The sequence below is a fragment of the Oratosquilla oratoria genome, unplaced genomic scaffold (assembly GCF_046742065.1).
Source record: "Oratosquilla oratoria isolate Oo_2021 unplaced genomic scaffold, ASM4674206v1 SCAFFOLD141, whole genome shotgun sequence".
In the NCBI taxonomy this organism is placed as follows: Eukaryota; Metazoa; Arthropoda; class Malacostraca; order Stomatopoda; family Squillidae; genus Oratosquilla; species Oratosquilla oratoria.
In genome coordinates, this window is record NW_027467497.1 from 315,757 (window position 1) to 331,046 (window position 15,290).

General features: G+C 38.1%; 1 protein-coding gene across 3 annotated transcripts in view; it reads left to right on the forward strand.

The window, feature by feature from the left end:
• Positions 1 to 14,528, forward strand: part of LOC143022695 (ATP-binding cassette sub-family C member 5-like) — a 285,549-nt gene extending 271,021 nt beyond the window's left edge. For all 3 annotated transcript variants that reach the window (XM_076181025.1, XM_076181024.1, XM_076181026.1), the window contains one exon: positions 13,657 to 14,528. In XM_076181025.1, coding sequence (XP_076037140.1) covers positions 13,657 to 13,770 — 114 coding nt within the window. In that variant the 3' untranslated portion in view covers positions 13,771 to 14,528. The remainder of the gene's footprint in view (positions 1 to 13,656) is intronic.
• Positions 14,529 to 15,290: the final 762 nt, after the last annotated feature.

Genomic DNA, 15,290 nt, shown 5'->3' on the forward strand with positions numbered 1-15,290 from the left:
TAGTGACCATCAGATGTGGAAGGTGGTGGTAGTGGTGGTGTGTGGTGGGGGTGGCACTTTTCAACTTGCCCTGGGGTGGCACTTACCCATGTCGGGGCCCTGATTAATTACACTGATAAAACCAAGATTAGAGTATGCTGCAACACTATGGACACCCAGTACTAAAAAGAATATGAAGAAAGTAGAAAGAATACAAAGAGCAACAACAAAGATGGCACCAACACTCTCCAAATTGACATATGAACAAAGATTGTCCAAATTGGAACTACCAACTCTGGAAGAAAGAAGAAAAAGAGGAGATCTACTGACTATTTATAGAATCATGAAAGGAAAGGAAGTCCCAGATAGAGATGGTTTATTAAAGTGGGACAAGAGAAAAACAAGAGGACATGAAAAGAAACTCAAAAAGAATAATTATAGAAGAGATCTGAAAAAGAATAGCTTCTCACACAGAGTGGTGGATACCTGGAATAAATTAGATTGTGTGTGCAAATACTACTCAAGAATTTGATAAACTTGATGCTGAAAGATACAAAGACAGGTCACTATGAGCATAGCTCCCTTCCTGTATAATACAGCTAGGTAAATACAAACTGGATACTAAAAGAATGCATAGACGAGTTGATGGACAAAATATACAAGATACTGTATAATTACTCACTCAAAGAAGGAAAGGTACCATAGGACTGGAAAAATGCAAATATTGAACCAATATATAAAGGAGGGGACAAGGAAAATCCAAATAACTATAGACCGGTCTCCATTACAAGCACAATAGGAAAAATATGTGAAAAAGTTATCAAAAGTAGATGGGTTAAATATCTGGATAAAAAATATACTGAATCCAACACAATTTGGATTTAGACAAGGAAGATCATGTACCACAAACTTGATTTGCTTCTACTCAAGACTAATAGAAATAATACAAGAAAGGGATGGCTGGGCAGATTGTATTCACCTAGTTGTATTTTGCGAGAAGGGGAGCTATGCTCGTGGTGTCCTGCCTTTGTATCTCGCAGTGTCTAGTTTGCTCTTAAACTTATGAATGGTTTTTGTGCACACTATTTCATTGTCCAGTTTGTTCCTAGTGTCCACCACTCTATGTGAAAAATGTTTTTCTTCAGATCTCTTGTGTAGCTATGTTTTTTTCATTTTCTTTCTATGTCCTCTTGTGCTTTTCTTGTCCCAGTTTAACAAGTCCTTTCTATCGAATATTTCTGTGCCCTTCATGATTCTGTAGATGGTCAGTAGGTCACCTCTCTTCTTTGCTCCAGAGTCAGTAACTCCAGTTTAGCCAATTTCTCCTCATATGACAAGTTTGCAAGTGCAGGTGCCATTTTTGTTGCTGCTCTCTGGATTCTATTTTCTTCATATTCTTTTTGGTACTGGGTGACCACAATGTCGCCACATATTCTAGTCTAGGTCCTATCAGTGTGACCAATATTTTTTTTAATAATTTTTTCATCCAAATATATGCCACTTTTATTTATCTTAGCAAGTTGTAGGATTCTCCAACAATTTTGTTTATCTGTTTATCATAGGACAAGTCGTTTGAGATAATTACCCCCAAATATTTTTCGGATCTCTCCTTTACCTCCTAGGTTCCAGTTTTATATTGTCCTGATATTCTATTTTTGCTTTTTCCAAACTCCATTATGCTAAACTTGTTAATATTGAAGTCTACTTCCCATTTCTGACTCAGTTCTATACCTTATTCAGGTCTTCCTGCAGTGATTTGCAATCCTTTTCAGTTTTTACTTTCCTTAACAGTTTGGCATCATCTGCAAAGAAGCTCATGTAACATTTCACATCATCATCCATGTCATTCACATAAATAGCAAACATTATTGGAGCCAATACAGATCCTTGCGGTACTCCACTGATCACCTCTTTCCAACCTGAATATTTTTCTCTGAGCACTACTCTCATCTTTCTACCAATCAGGAAGTCCTCCATACATTTTAGTAGGTTCCCTTGTATCCCTCCTCTTTGTTCCAGTTTTTTTTTTTTTATAATTTTTTGTGTGGTACTTTGTCAAAAGCTTTTTGTAAGTCCAGGAAGGCACAATCAGCCCATCCATTCCTTTCTTGCACTATGTCTATTAATCTTGAATAGAAACATATTAAGTTTGTGGTACATGATCTTCCTTGTCTGAACCCAAATTGTCTTGGGTTTATTATATTGTTGTCTTCCTGATGTTTTACCCATCTATTCTTGATGATTTTCTCCCAAAGTTTGGCTATAGTGTTTGTTAGTGAGACTGGCCTGTAGTTAGTTGGTTCTTCTTTGTTTCCTCCTTTATATATTGGTACAATGTTAGCATTTTTCCAGTCTTTTGGTATTTTTCCTTCTTTAAGAAAAATGGAATCAATAGTTGGTATTGAAGGAAAATTATTGGAATGGATGGAAGATTTCTTGACTGGGAGAAAAATGAGGGTAGTACCTAGAGACAAATACTTGACCTGGGAAGTAATGATAAGTGGTGTCCCGATCATGTTTGCCATATATATAAATGACATGAATGAAAGTGTGGAGTGTTATATGAATTTCTTTGCGAATGATGCAAAAATACTAAAGAAATTAAGTACAGAGGAAGATTGTGAATCACTGCAGAAAGACTTACCATATATACTTGTGTATAGGTTGCACCGATTGTTTGTGGTTGTCAAAGTGGTCATTTGCAGTTGACCTGCGGATAGGTTGCAATATAACCTGGCAATTTACAAGACCCATTCAAACATAAAAATCATCAGATATTTACCTTTATTTCAAAACTTTACTCACAAAATTTTAATATCAGAACATACGGTATGTAGATTTTCTGACTGTTGCGCATATGTATAATGCAAACTTACATAAACAACGGTTGTGTTTCTAAAACTGTAATCATAAACAAATGCACTTGCATAAAATATGTTATAGTCAACTTGACAAAAAAAAAAAAAAATCTTAAGTTGATCTTTCTGCTTTCTCCATCCCCTCACTACCTTTTCTGAAACCCCAAACTCCCTTTCTGAAGATCTGTTTCCATGTTCTTATGTGTAATCCACCACTCAGCTTAAGGGGGCTGTCGCGCTCGAGAATGAACTCTGTCAATTACGATCGGAATTTCGCGAAATTTTAATATGTTATATATACATATATATACATATACTGAGATGTTCACCACCAATTTTCATATCATTTGGTTGAAAAACAATGAAGTAATTAATTTTCTTTTTCTTTTTTAAATCACAAACGTTCTATCTCCTCATTTATCCATTGACTGAAGATGCTGAAAAAATACCACAAATGCTCTATAGCAATACCTAAATAATTATTGTACAGTTTTTGGAATTTCCTCTTAGTTTAGGAGAGATTTTTTTTTTTTTCTTTTTTCTTTTTTTTTTACATAGAATACAATATATGGACTTCTATCACAAAAAGTGAAAAACACCACAATGAAAAACTTCCAAATTTATTCAGCTTTCAAGTGATCTAAACCCCATTAAAATCGGCCAAGTACAGTAGTTATGGAGGAGATAGAAAAAATGTAGAGAAAAGTGTAGTTTTGAGATATTGAGCTTAAGTTCAAAATACATTTCCCTGCATTTTTTATATTTTTCATCTAGTTTTTTTTTTCTCTGTGCCAATCTTCATGCATTCTATGTCATTCACATGTTATTATAAAGTGTAGCTGGTACCTGGTCCCCCTTTTATGAGGTATTAGCCGCTCAGAAGGCGAGGGTTTCAGGAGGCACCACCTCCCTCATTGTCACCAGGTTCGCTTACTAGAAAGCTCCCGGGTGGTAATTGGAGCTGAACAATAGTTTTCTCTTCCTCTTTCTGGTCTTTGGTGTCCCTTTCCATTCTGTGTCTTTGTCTTGTTCCTCAAGTGCTTTTGTAACAATGGGATTGACTCCAACCAAGTGAGAAAGAAGATTATGTGTCCTTCCAAAGTTATGATCAATGACAGTCGCTCTTATGATGAAAAGCACTCGGAAGAGACCGGCAAATTTTGCTTTTGAGCATCTTATCCAAACTTTTGAATGAAAACTCTCATTTGGATTTTGGGTTGCCCCCTTGAGACATCTCCGAAGAATGTCCGGGGCAGTCAGATCTCTATAGACAGACTTACAAAGGATTACAAAGGATTACAAAGGCAAAGCATGCCGACAGGAGACCCTTTGATCCATATCTAGGTCGGATGGAAAAAAAAAAAAAAAAAATCATATTAATAATAAATTAAAACTATAACAATGTAAATAACAATTAAAATACATAAATAAATGCATTGGTATAGTTGAATAACAAACAAACAGGTAAATAGTAAATGATAATAAATTGACATATAACTAATAATAAATGAAAATCAGACAGACAAATTATAACAAAACAAAAACAAATAATATAACATAAATTATAATAATTACAGCATCTTACTTAGGTATTTATCTAAATGATTCTTAAAGCTTCGAACTGAACTACATTGCACTACCTGTGCAGGAAGTTTATTCCATTCATTAACTACACGGTTGGCAAAGTTGTTTCTACCTACTTCCAAATTGAATCTATTTCCGGACAGTTTGAGACCATTGTTTCTTGTCTGATTCTCATTCAATGTGAAAATTTTGTCACTTTTGATGTTGTCAATTCCCTTTAAAATCTTAAAGACCTATATCAAGTCACCTCTGAGTCTACGCTTTTTTAGGGAAAACAGATTCATGTGCTTAAGTCGATTTTCGTATGATTTATTTTTGATATTTGGAATCAGTTTTGTGGCTCGCCGTTGTACTTTTTCCAGTCTGTCAATGTCTTTAATGAGATTCGGTGACTTGATGAGCTCTAACTTTTCATAGGAGATCTTGGTCAGGTAGAGCGACTTTGTTTTGTGGCTGACAGGTGTGTTGCCTTCTGCATGTGGTCGGTTGAAGAAGCACTAGCTGTCTGCTCCACGTGGGCAAAAGTGATGCGCTGGCTTCTCATCACTCGACGTTAGGTGGAAGCATGTCGCCCACACGGCCTTTCTCATTGTATCATAGTCAGTGTTCACATTGTCATGGATCGCCTTCTCATAATATGATCCAAGAAGATCAATGACTTAATCAGTCAACATGTGGGCACCTCCTAACAAGCTCCTCTTCATCTTCTTACCAGTCTTTGTGGTGATTACTTCACTCACATCCTTCTTGACATTGCGCAGTCTGGTCCCCATCCTTTTACTGACGTGATTTAAACACTCCTCCTTGATGACAGGGTCTTCGTATGGCCCTTTGCCATTGTTCAGCTGGCATACTGCTTTGTATGCGCTTGAATCACCATCACCAACGAAGGTTGTATATTTCATTTTGTAGTCTACGGATCGGGACCACATTCATATGGCTGCTTCTCTCTCCATTGCTCCCGATTTGCCATAAAAAAAATTATGACAGACGTGCCTTTTGGCTCCCCTCCTTGCACCTGTAGCAGTAATTACAGAGGACCTCCAAGTCAATCACAGTTCCGGTATACACATCTATCACAAACCCGATGCCGATGTGACGATCCGTCAAAGGAAACATCGCAGTTGATGTTACCATTGGCATCTGGCTGCGACAGGTTTTGGTTGAGATAATACTGCCATAGTTTCTCTCTTCCTTTTTCCATCACTATTCCATACCATTTACCCATCTCTCTATATAGGTAAGAACAGTGTTGTATACACCTGCTGATAAGTTTCCACCTGAGATGTATGGAGCCTGGTTTTGTAGTCCAGCTCGTCCTACACCTGTGATTAGACTTATATAAACCTGGAGAATGTTCGTTTCTGGCAGTTTTCCAAGGGAAGTTGGAGAGGCGTCACACAAGATTTTATCACAACTGTCACACTGTAATTGCGCATGGGTGTCAAAGTGCTTCCTTTCCAATGAAATTTTTACAGTGCCCTTACAAGACCTCGTCGGACAATTCACAGTACTGAATAATTCTTCTAGCTGTGATTCTGAAAGTATAACTTTCATATCATACTTTTTCTGAGCAACAGGCAAAACACTTGTCATTAGTTGTTTCCTCTTCATGTGAGATGAGAGTGTTTCAGTTGAAGAGGCACGTGATGGTACGTCACGCATGCTTGATGTTGATGGTTGCGGTGACGTCATTTGACAAACAGGATGTGGAGGGGCAGAGGAGGGCGATAACGCAGTCAGCCTAGGCGAGCCCGGCTGCACCGCAGCACTGCTATGATAATCTCCAGTAATAACCGAGGCAGAAGTACACTCTTTCTCAATAATTTGATTCAGTTTCTTAGCTCTTTCATGAAATGCACGATTCTTTTTCAAATGTTTAGGCATTCTTGAAATGATTATAGCTTCAAATAAAAGTAAATAAAAGTTCTCCAAGGAGCACCAATTCCCTTTCTCCGCCTACTCACAATAATTCTCTCAGTTTACTCACGTTTCTGACGTATTCAAGTGTGAAGTGCTTTCCCTACTTGTAGGACAAGTTTCCAGCTAGTCTTTATTAGTGAATAACAAAATACATCGCATTTGTGCCATTTTTATTGTGATGAAATAACTTAGTCGAATATATGTGCAGCGAAGGTGTAGTGGGAAGTGGGGGGTGTCAGAAAAATAGTCATAACTCCTTTATTTTTTAGTATTTTGCAGAAATATTTTAGAACAGGGTTGACAAAGGCCACTAGATTGCAGGGAAATTGTTTTCGATTTTATATGTATATATGCACAAACATAATACAGCATAGGGTCGAGGGTGGTGTAGGAAGTGGAGGGGGTCAGAAATTTAGTCATAACTCCTTTATTTTTTAGTATTTCGCAGAAATATTACAGAACGGGGTTACTAAAGGCCAATAGATCATGGGGAAATTGCTTTTGATTTTTTTTTTATCTTTTTGAAAAATATATATACACGAACATGATACACCAGTGGTCGAGGGTGGAGTAGGAAGCAGAGGGGTCAGAAAACTAGTCATAACTCCTTTATGTTTTGGAATTTCGCTGAAATATTTCAGGACTGGCTTGCCAAAGGCCACTAGATGACAGGGAATTTTTTTTTAATATTTCAATTTTTTGGAAAATATTAATCAGAAATTCACCGCGACAGCCCCCTTAAAACCTACTTCATAGCTCCTTCTCTTACCGTAACTCATGATTAGAGTTTGCAGTTATTAGGCCTAAAACTCCGTGCAATCTACTGTAGATCTAACCAGTACAGTAGGCCTAATGGAAATTTACAAAAATAATAATTTATTACGAAAATCATAAGTTTATTTAAGTTATGTTACAGGATGTTACGTCACACTATGAAAACATAATTTGCACACATATCATAGAAACGCAGCCACGAGTAAAACAGGTGATGTATGGTAACATACGGTAAACAAAGGGTCAAGGTTGCATTGCTTATAAACACTAATATATACAAAAGAGTTAGAAAAGAGAATATTTTACAATTTTATTGTAATTGATATATGATTTTCTAGTGGCAATAGTTCAGTTTAAAGCAGCAATTCGGTAGGAACCTTTGATATATATATTTTATGCCTACAAAAGGCTTGAAAAGCTTTCCGATGCTTATTGTGTGAACACCACTGAAATTCCGTGTCATTGTCACATTGAAATCGTCAATTGTTACTACTTCGGTGACAGAGTAGTGCTGTCCCTCATTAGTGTTAAGTGGATAGGTTGCACCCCTGATTTTGGCAAAATATTTACTTAAAAAAAGTGTGACCTATATGCGAGTATATATGGTAGATAAAGTCTGTAAATGGAGTCAAAAGTGGGAAGTGAACTTTAACATCAAGAAATGTAGTATAATGGAGTGGAAAAAGTAAACCTAGAATATAGAGGAAATACAAAATTGGTGAGGAAGTCAAAAAAGTGAGCTCAGAAAGGGACCTAGGAGTAATTGTCAGCAAAGACATGTCACCAGACAAATATGTCAATAAAATAGTCGGAGATACCTTCAATTTACTAAGGTCGATGAAAGTGGCTTTTGACTATTTGGATGACGAAATGGTAAAGAAAATACTAGTTACACTGATAAGACCAAGATTAGAGTATGCTGCAACACAATGGACACCCAATACTTAAAGGAATATAAAGAAATTAGAAAGAATACAAAGAGCAGTGACAAAGATGCACCAGCACTCTCCAAATTGACATATGAACAAAGATTGTCCAAATTGGAACTACCAACTCTGGAACAAAGTAGAGAGAGGAGATCTACTGACTATTTACAGAATTATGAAAGGCATGGAAGTCCTAGATAGAGATGGTTTATTAAAGTGGGACAAGAGAAAAACAAGAGGATATGAAAAGAAACTCAAAAAGGATAATTATACTGTAGAAGAGATCTGAAAAAGAAAAGCTTCCCACACAGAGTGGTGGATATCTGGAATAAATTAGATGAGGCAAATACTATTCAAGAATTTAAGAACAAACTTGATGCTGAAAGATACAAAGATGGGTCACTATGAGCCAGTGGCGATTCTAGGGGGGGGGTACCTGGGAGGGCAATGGCCCCACCAGTTTTTCAGCTGGCCCCCAGGTTGGCACCCCGTTTTTTTTTGTTTTTTTTTGCATATCCCATTTTTAAATTATATATATATATATCTTGGTAAATACTACTGCAGTACTGACCGTGTCACACGCAGTGGTGATTCTAGGGAGGGGCCTGGAAGGGCCATGCCCCCCCCCCCCCAGTTTTCAGCTGGCCCTCCCACTTTCATAATCCTAGAATCGCCACTGCTACGAGCATAGCTCCTTTCCTGTATAATACCAAAAAGAATATAAAAAAATTAGAATACAAAGAGCAACAGCAAAACTGGCACCAACTCTTTCCAAAATGACATATGAACAAAGACTGTCCAAATTAGAATTACCAACTCTGGAACAAAGGAGTTAAAGAGGAGACTACTATCTATAGAATTATGAAGGGAATGGAAATCTTAGATAAGAATGATTTATTGAAATGGGACAATGGAAAAACAAGAGGACAAGAAAAGAAACTAAAAAAAGATAATTCCAGAAGAGATCTGAAAAAAAAATAGCTTTCCACATAGAATGATAGATTATACTTTAAACAAATTAGACAAAAAAACCATGTGTGAAACACTATTCCAAGATTTTAAGAAAAAACTTGATGCTGAGAGATACAAAGACGGGTCACCACGAGCATAGCTCCCTTCCCATATAATACAACTAGGTAAATATATAATGGAGTTCGGAAAAGGTAAAAAAAGAATGTCAGAACAATATACAATTGAAAGAAAGGAAGTGAAGAAAATGGGATCGGAAAAAGACCTGGGAGTAATTATCTCAAATGACTTGTCCCCTGATAAAAAATAAATAAATAAACAAAATTGATGGAAAATCCTACAACTTGCTTAGATCAATTAAGGTGGCTTTAACCTATTTAAACAAATGTTTAGAAAAAATACCAGTCACACTAATAAGGCCTAGACTGGAGTATGCTGTGACAATATGGTCACCCAGTACCAAAAAGAATTTAAAGAAATTGAAAGAATCCAGAGAGCAACCACGAAAATGGCCTCAGCACTTTCAAACCTGTCATATGAGGAGAGACTGGCTAAATTGAAATTACCGACTTTGGAACAAAGAAGAGAAAGAGGCAACCTACTGACCATCTACAGAATCGTGAAAGGCACAGAAGACCTTGATAAAGAGCACTAGTGGACTGGCTGGTGAGGTTGTTTAATGTTTGTTTGAAAGAGGGTAGAGTGCCGGAGGACTGGAGGAGTGCCTGTATAGTTCCGCTTTGCAAGGGAAAGGGGGACAAGTGTGAGTGTAGTAGTTTCAGAGGGATCAGCTTGTTGAGTGTAGTTGGGAAGGCTTATGGAAGGGTCTTGATTGAGAGGATTAGGAGAGGAACAGAGGGAGTAATTGGTGAGGAACAGTGTGGGTTTAGGACAGGTACGGGTTGTGTAGATCAGATCTTTGTGGTAAGACAGATATGTGAGAAAGCTATAGGAAAAGGTAAGGATGTTTTTGGGCTTTTATGGATCTGGAAAATGCGTATGACAGGGTAGACAGGAAGGCACTGGGAGGTACTGCAGATATATGGGATAGGAGGAAAGCTGTTAAGAGCAGTCAAGAGTTTTTACGAGAGTAGTAGAGCTTGTGTTAGGATTAGAAATGGAGAGAGTGAATGGTTTGAGGTAAAGGTAGGACTTTGTCAGGGGTGTCATGTCGCCCTGGCGGTTCAATCTTTACATGGATGGAGTGGTGCGAGAGGTGAATGCAAGGTTAGTGGGTCAGGGGTTGGAGATGATTAAAGAAAATGGAGAAAAGTGGGAGGTGAGCCAGCTGTTGTTTGCTGACGACAATGGGCTTGTAGCAGGATCAGAGGGATTGAGGAAGTTGGTGACAGAGTTTGAGAAGGTGTGTGAAAGAAGGAATCTGAAGACAAATGTGGGTAAAAGTAAGGTGATGAGATGTACAAGGGGAGAGAGAGACAGCAGGCTGGAGGTGAGCATTAAGGGTGAAAGACTGGAGGAAGTGGATAGTTTTAGATACTTGGGTGCAAATGTGGCAGGAAAAGGAGTTGGGGTGGAGGTAGATTGTAGATTGAGAGAAGTGAGTAAATGCCTTGGTGGATTGAAAAGTGTAATGAGAAATAGACAGCTGGGAATTGATGCTAAGAGTAGTTTATATGAAGGAGTGATTGTGCCAACAGCATTAGACGGGGCAGAAACGTGGAACATAAGAAAAGGAGAGAAGTTTGAATGTGTTTGGGATGAAATGCCTGAGAAGTATGGTAGGGGTTAGGCCAGATAGTGAGAAATGAGGAGGAGAGTGGGTGGAAAGGGAGTTGGGAGATAGGGTTGATGAAAGGGTATTAGGATGGTTTGGACACATGGAAAGAATGAGTGAAGAAAAATTAGTAAAAGAAGTGTGGAAGGCAGAGGTGGAAGGAGTGAATATGAGGGGGCATCCTAGGATGAGATGGATGGATGGGGCGAAAGGGGAATTACAAAAGAGAGGAATGTCTGTAGAGGGAGGATGGGAGAGGAGAGAAGATAGGGGTAAATGGAGAGGGGTTGTGTATTAATGATGCTGTGATGCATGAGGTGGAGTGGGTGGGGGATGGGAGATGAGGAAGTATGTATGAGAAAAAATTTGACATCGCCCGAAGGAATTTCTCCCCGTCTTCTTTTCTGCATGAGGGAACAGAGAGGGGGGGGTCGCCAAATTTATGAAGCGGCCTTGCTGTGGATGTGCTGTGTCTTGCGACACTGCTTCTGACCCAGGGCAGTGGACAGGATGCAGGGATGACCCGTCATCCAGGAGGTGCTAAGATAAGAGGGAGTGTGGAGGGGAGTGGAATATATAGGAAATGGAATTGATGGGAGTAGTGTCTATGCCTTTTTCTTTTTGGCTACCCCCCATGTAGGGGGAAAAAGCCTTTAGTATATGTATGTACTAAATTAGGACAAGAGAAGCAGCCAATAATAAGTTTATTATTCGTGCCTATAATTTCCACTCAAATAGATTCTTGCTTAATTGAATTGTTGATAATACAGTTAGCAGTGTTCTTGATGGAAAGCGCTACTCCTCCCCCCACTCCTGTTCTTAATATTTTCTCAGCATATCAAAATTAGCTCTCTTGAAGTCAGGTACTAGGACATTTGTACTATTTAATTCTTTCCATGTAATATTAAATCTTAGTCTAGCACTTATATGTTTCTCGTTAGGACCCCATTTTTAGTTAATAGTAAGTCCAGAGTATTCTCTCCCCTTGTAGGATTGGTAATCATTTGTTTTAGGAAATTATCTTACACTACATCTAGAAAACTTTACGATTCCTGATCTACCAAATTTTCTGTCAATGTTTCTGTAATTAAAGTCCCCCATGATCACAACATTTTTGTACTGGTACATCCTGGGAATTTCGTGAATCAAGGGTTCGGTCTTCTCACTGCTAAGATTAGGTCTATATGGGATGCCAATAATAAGTTTCTTATTCTTGCCTATAATCTCCACCCAAATAGATTCTTGCTTAATTGAATTGTTGATAATACAGTTACCTATTTTTTTTTTTTCATGGAAAGTGCTACTCCTCCCCCCACTCTTGTCTACCTTATCCTTATAAAAATTTAATATCCTCTCTCAATTTCCAGAAGGAAATGACTGTCCACCATATTGATCCAAGATTCAGTAGTAGCTGTAATATCAAATCTCTCTACATATGCTTTACCTTGCAACAAATTAATTTTATTATGCTTCTGGTGTTTGTATAGTAAACCTTTAGTATATCCTAACTCCACCTGCTCAGGTGATTATTTTCAGTACCTCTCTGAGCTGTTTCTACCAACTACACTATATTCCAATACTTTTCCCCCAATTCCCACATAATCAACCTAAATACCCAGCAGGATGCCTACTTCTCACTCAAGGGATTCAGCAAGGGGTCTAAATCCTTTGGGTGACAAGTGCACCCCATTCCTTATAGAGATAATTCTTGCCATAAAAGCAATCCCAGTTGTCAACAAATGCTCATACATTGGCCTTACAATGATTTGCCAGCCTTACAATACATTGCAATAGCCTTGGAATGCCACATACCTCCAACTTTATGCTTTGGAAGGATTCTACATAAAATAGGAACCCCTTCTTTATCCCTAATCTTATCAAGTGCATCCCAGAACTGTGCAAGTAATTCCAGACTCTCTAACTTACCTATGTCATTCTTACCTGCATCCAAGCAAACAATGGGTCTCTCACCTTCCTTGACCATACACTCTTCAATCCTGTCTCTAACATCACCTATCCCTACCCCAGGGAAATGCACCCAAGTTCTATGCTTCCTATATTTGTTGCAAAAGGCTCTAAATATCTCACCTGGCTATCCCCTACAACCAAAATTTTACCTCTGGTGAGGGATCTAGCAACTGCCCTACCCTTCTCTTGCATCTCCTTTGTTTCTTCTTTTTGTAGACCCATGAGAGCTTGAAAAGAGTTCCTGCATTCAAGCAGGTCTGGTGAAGGCTTTATACCACCTGTGTTTTCTTGATCACTGTTTCCCACCCAGGTTCTAGACATGATTTGTTGTTCATTTTTTGGGCCTTAGAGCAGACTTTGATTCTCCTCTGTAAGACCCTCAACAGTCTTCTCTATAGAAATTGTACCTCTTCAGCACTGATCACTGAATCACAACCATATGCCATCTCACTGTTTAAAGCAGCTATCCCAGTTTGACCTGACATGAGTGATGTCTATTGCTACCCTTCCTCTCCTTGTCCATGCCTTCCTCCTTCCCACTCTCATCTTGTTTTGCCTTTCTACCATTCACATTACCATCCTCCTTTTTCACTTTACCTTCCTTTTTCCTGCCTCCAAACATTGCCCAGTTGTTCCACTCCCCTTCCTTCACCCTTTTTTTTTCTCTTTCTTATCTCCCCTTTTCCCTTTCCCCCCTCCCGTTTTCCTTGTATCATTCTATTCTCATGCTTCCCTCCATCTACCCTTTCCCCCTTCCTTTCATGGCCCTATCATTAACTTTCAACTTCTCCATTCACTCTGTACCAATTTCCAGGAACCTTTACCCTTTCTCCTTTTCATTGCTCCTCTTCTTCCTCAGATTTTATGCTCATGTATTATCTTTATTTTGTGTCATAATTTCCAACAGCAAGTACTGTAAAGCCCTTTTCCCTTATTGCAGGTTAAGGAGTTTGACACTCCAACAGTCCTCATGCTGCGAGAAGACTCGTTATTCCGAGACATGATGTCAGCTATGGGAGTCACCACTGTGGAACAGATGATGTCACTCTCTTAGTCTTTACAGTTCCTTGTATGGTAGAAATATATTTCAAAGTTGTGCAATGTGGCAGCATTTGCCAGGGCTTGAACTGCAGACACAGACTATGGAAAACTTAGGATGCCCATCCTTAATGGGTTCCTAAGGCAAGGACAAATTTGGCTGCTAGTAGTACCTCAAGGTGTTCTTCAGAAGATATGCTAGCTAGCCTTTGCCCATTTTTACCTTAAGTGCCACACGTACATATAAAGTATGGCCCAGTTATACTTGAGTGGGATAGGTTCTCATTCTTCCAGTGAATGGTAGATATTTTTTGTAGACAAAGTATTAGATATACTACTATTTTTCAATAAAACTTGTGTGATAAGGATTTATATAAGCTTGTAATGGTATGAATGTATATGTTTATGAAATTGAGAGCTCTTTTTATTTTATTGAAAGACTTTCCCTAAGAAATATCTCATTTTCTCTCATCTTTAACATTTTGGAAGTGGTATTCCAATTTTGTCAAATATTTAAGTGCAAAATTGTCTCCTACTGTTGCATTCAAACTCCTCATGCTTAGGTTGTTACAAACTCAGGTGTAGTACCGATGTAAGGTTGAAACATTAACTACTGATTGAGCACTGCAGTGAAAGAATATTTTTGAAGGCATGATTAAATAGAAAGTAAGTGCACATTACTTTCAGATATTAGGTCACCAGGAATGGTATAACTATTCGTCTGAAATTATTTTCATGTCACGATTGAACTATTAAAGATAATTAGGAACCACCTGCATAATGAGTTATATTGATTCCTTTGAACTATATTAGAATACTTAATCCATGCATGTGAGATACTCTCATGGGAGTAAAATTATATGACAGCAGGAATAAAATTAAAGTGCAGCATGGGCTGAAATGGGTCGATAGAGAAAGTTTTGATCAATTAGTTTACTATAAGCTGAATAAGATAATATGGCACTATATACAGCATATTATCTAGATTGTAATACAGTAAAATGGTTGAAACGGTAAAAAAAAAAAGAAAAAAAAAAAAAAAGTTATGCCATTCATAGTAGATATGTAGTGGTCAGACAAAGGATTGGACACCTATTGTTTTTCATCTATTTCATAGCTACTTCTGAAAGCACTATCAAGTGCTTTTCTTTTATGTGAATGCAGTGTGAAGATACTTATGTTATGGTGAGACTCTTGCTATCTTTGGACTGAGCCCATCATCTCTCTCCATCAACTTCAACTTTTTCTGCCATCTCCTTTTCTACACCCCCTTTCCTCCTCACTTCCTCATTTCTCACTCTATCCAACCTTGTACCCCTACCATACTTTTCAGACACTTCATTTGGAAGAAAAAACTACTGAATCCAAATCAATTTGGATTCAGACAAGGAAGATCATGTACCACAAACTTGATCTGCTTCTACTCAAGATTAATAGACATAATACAAGAGAGATGGGTGGGCAGACTGTGCCTTTCTGGACCTACAAAAGGCATTTGAGAAGGTACCACACAAAAAACTAATAAGGAAGATAGAG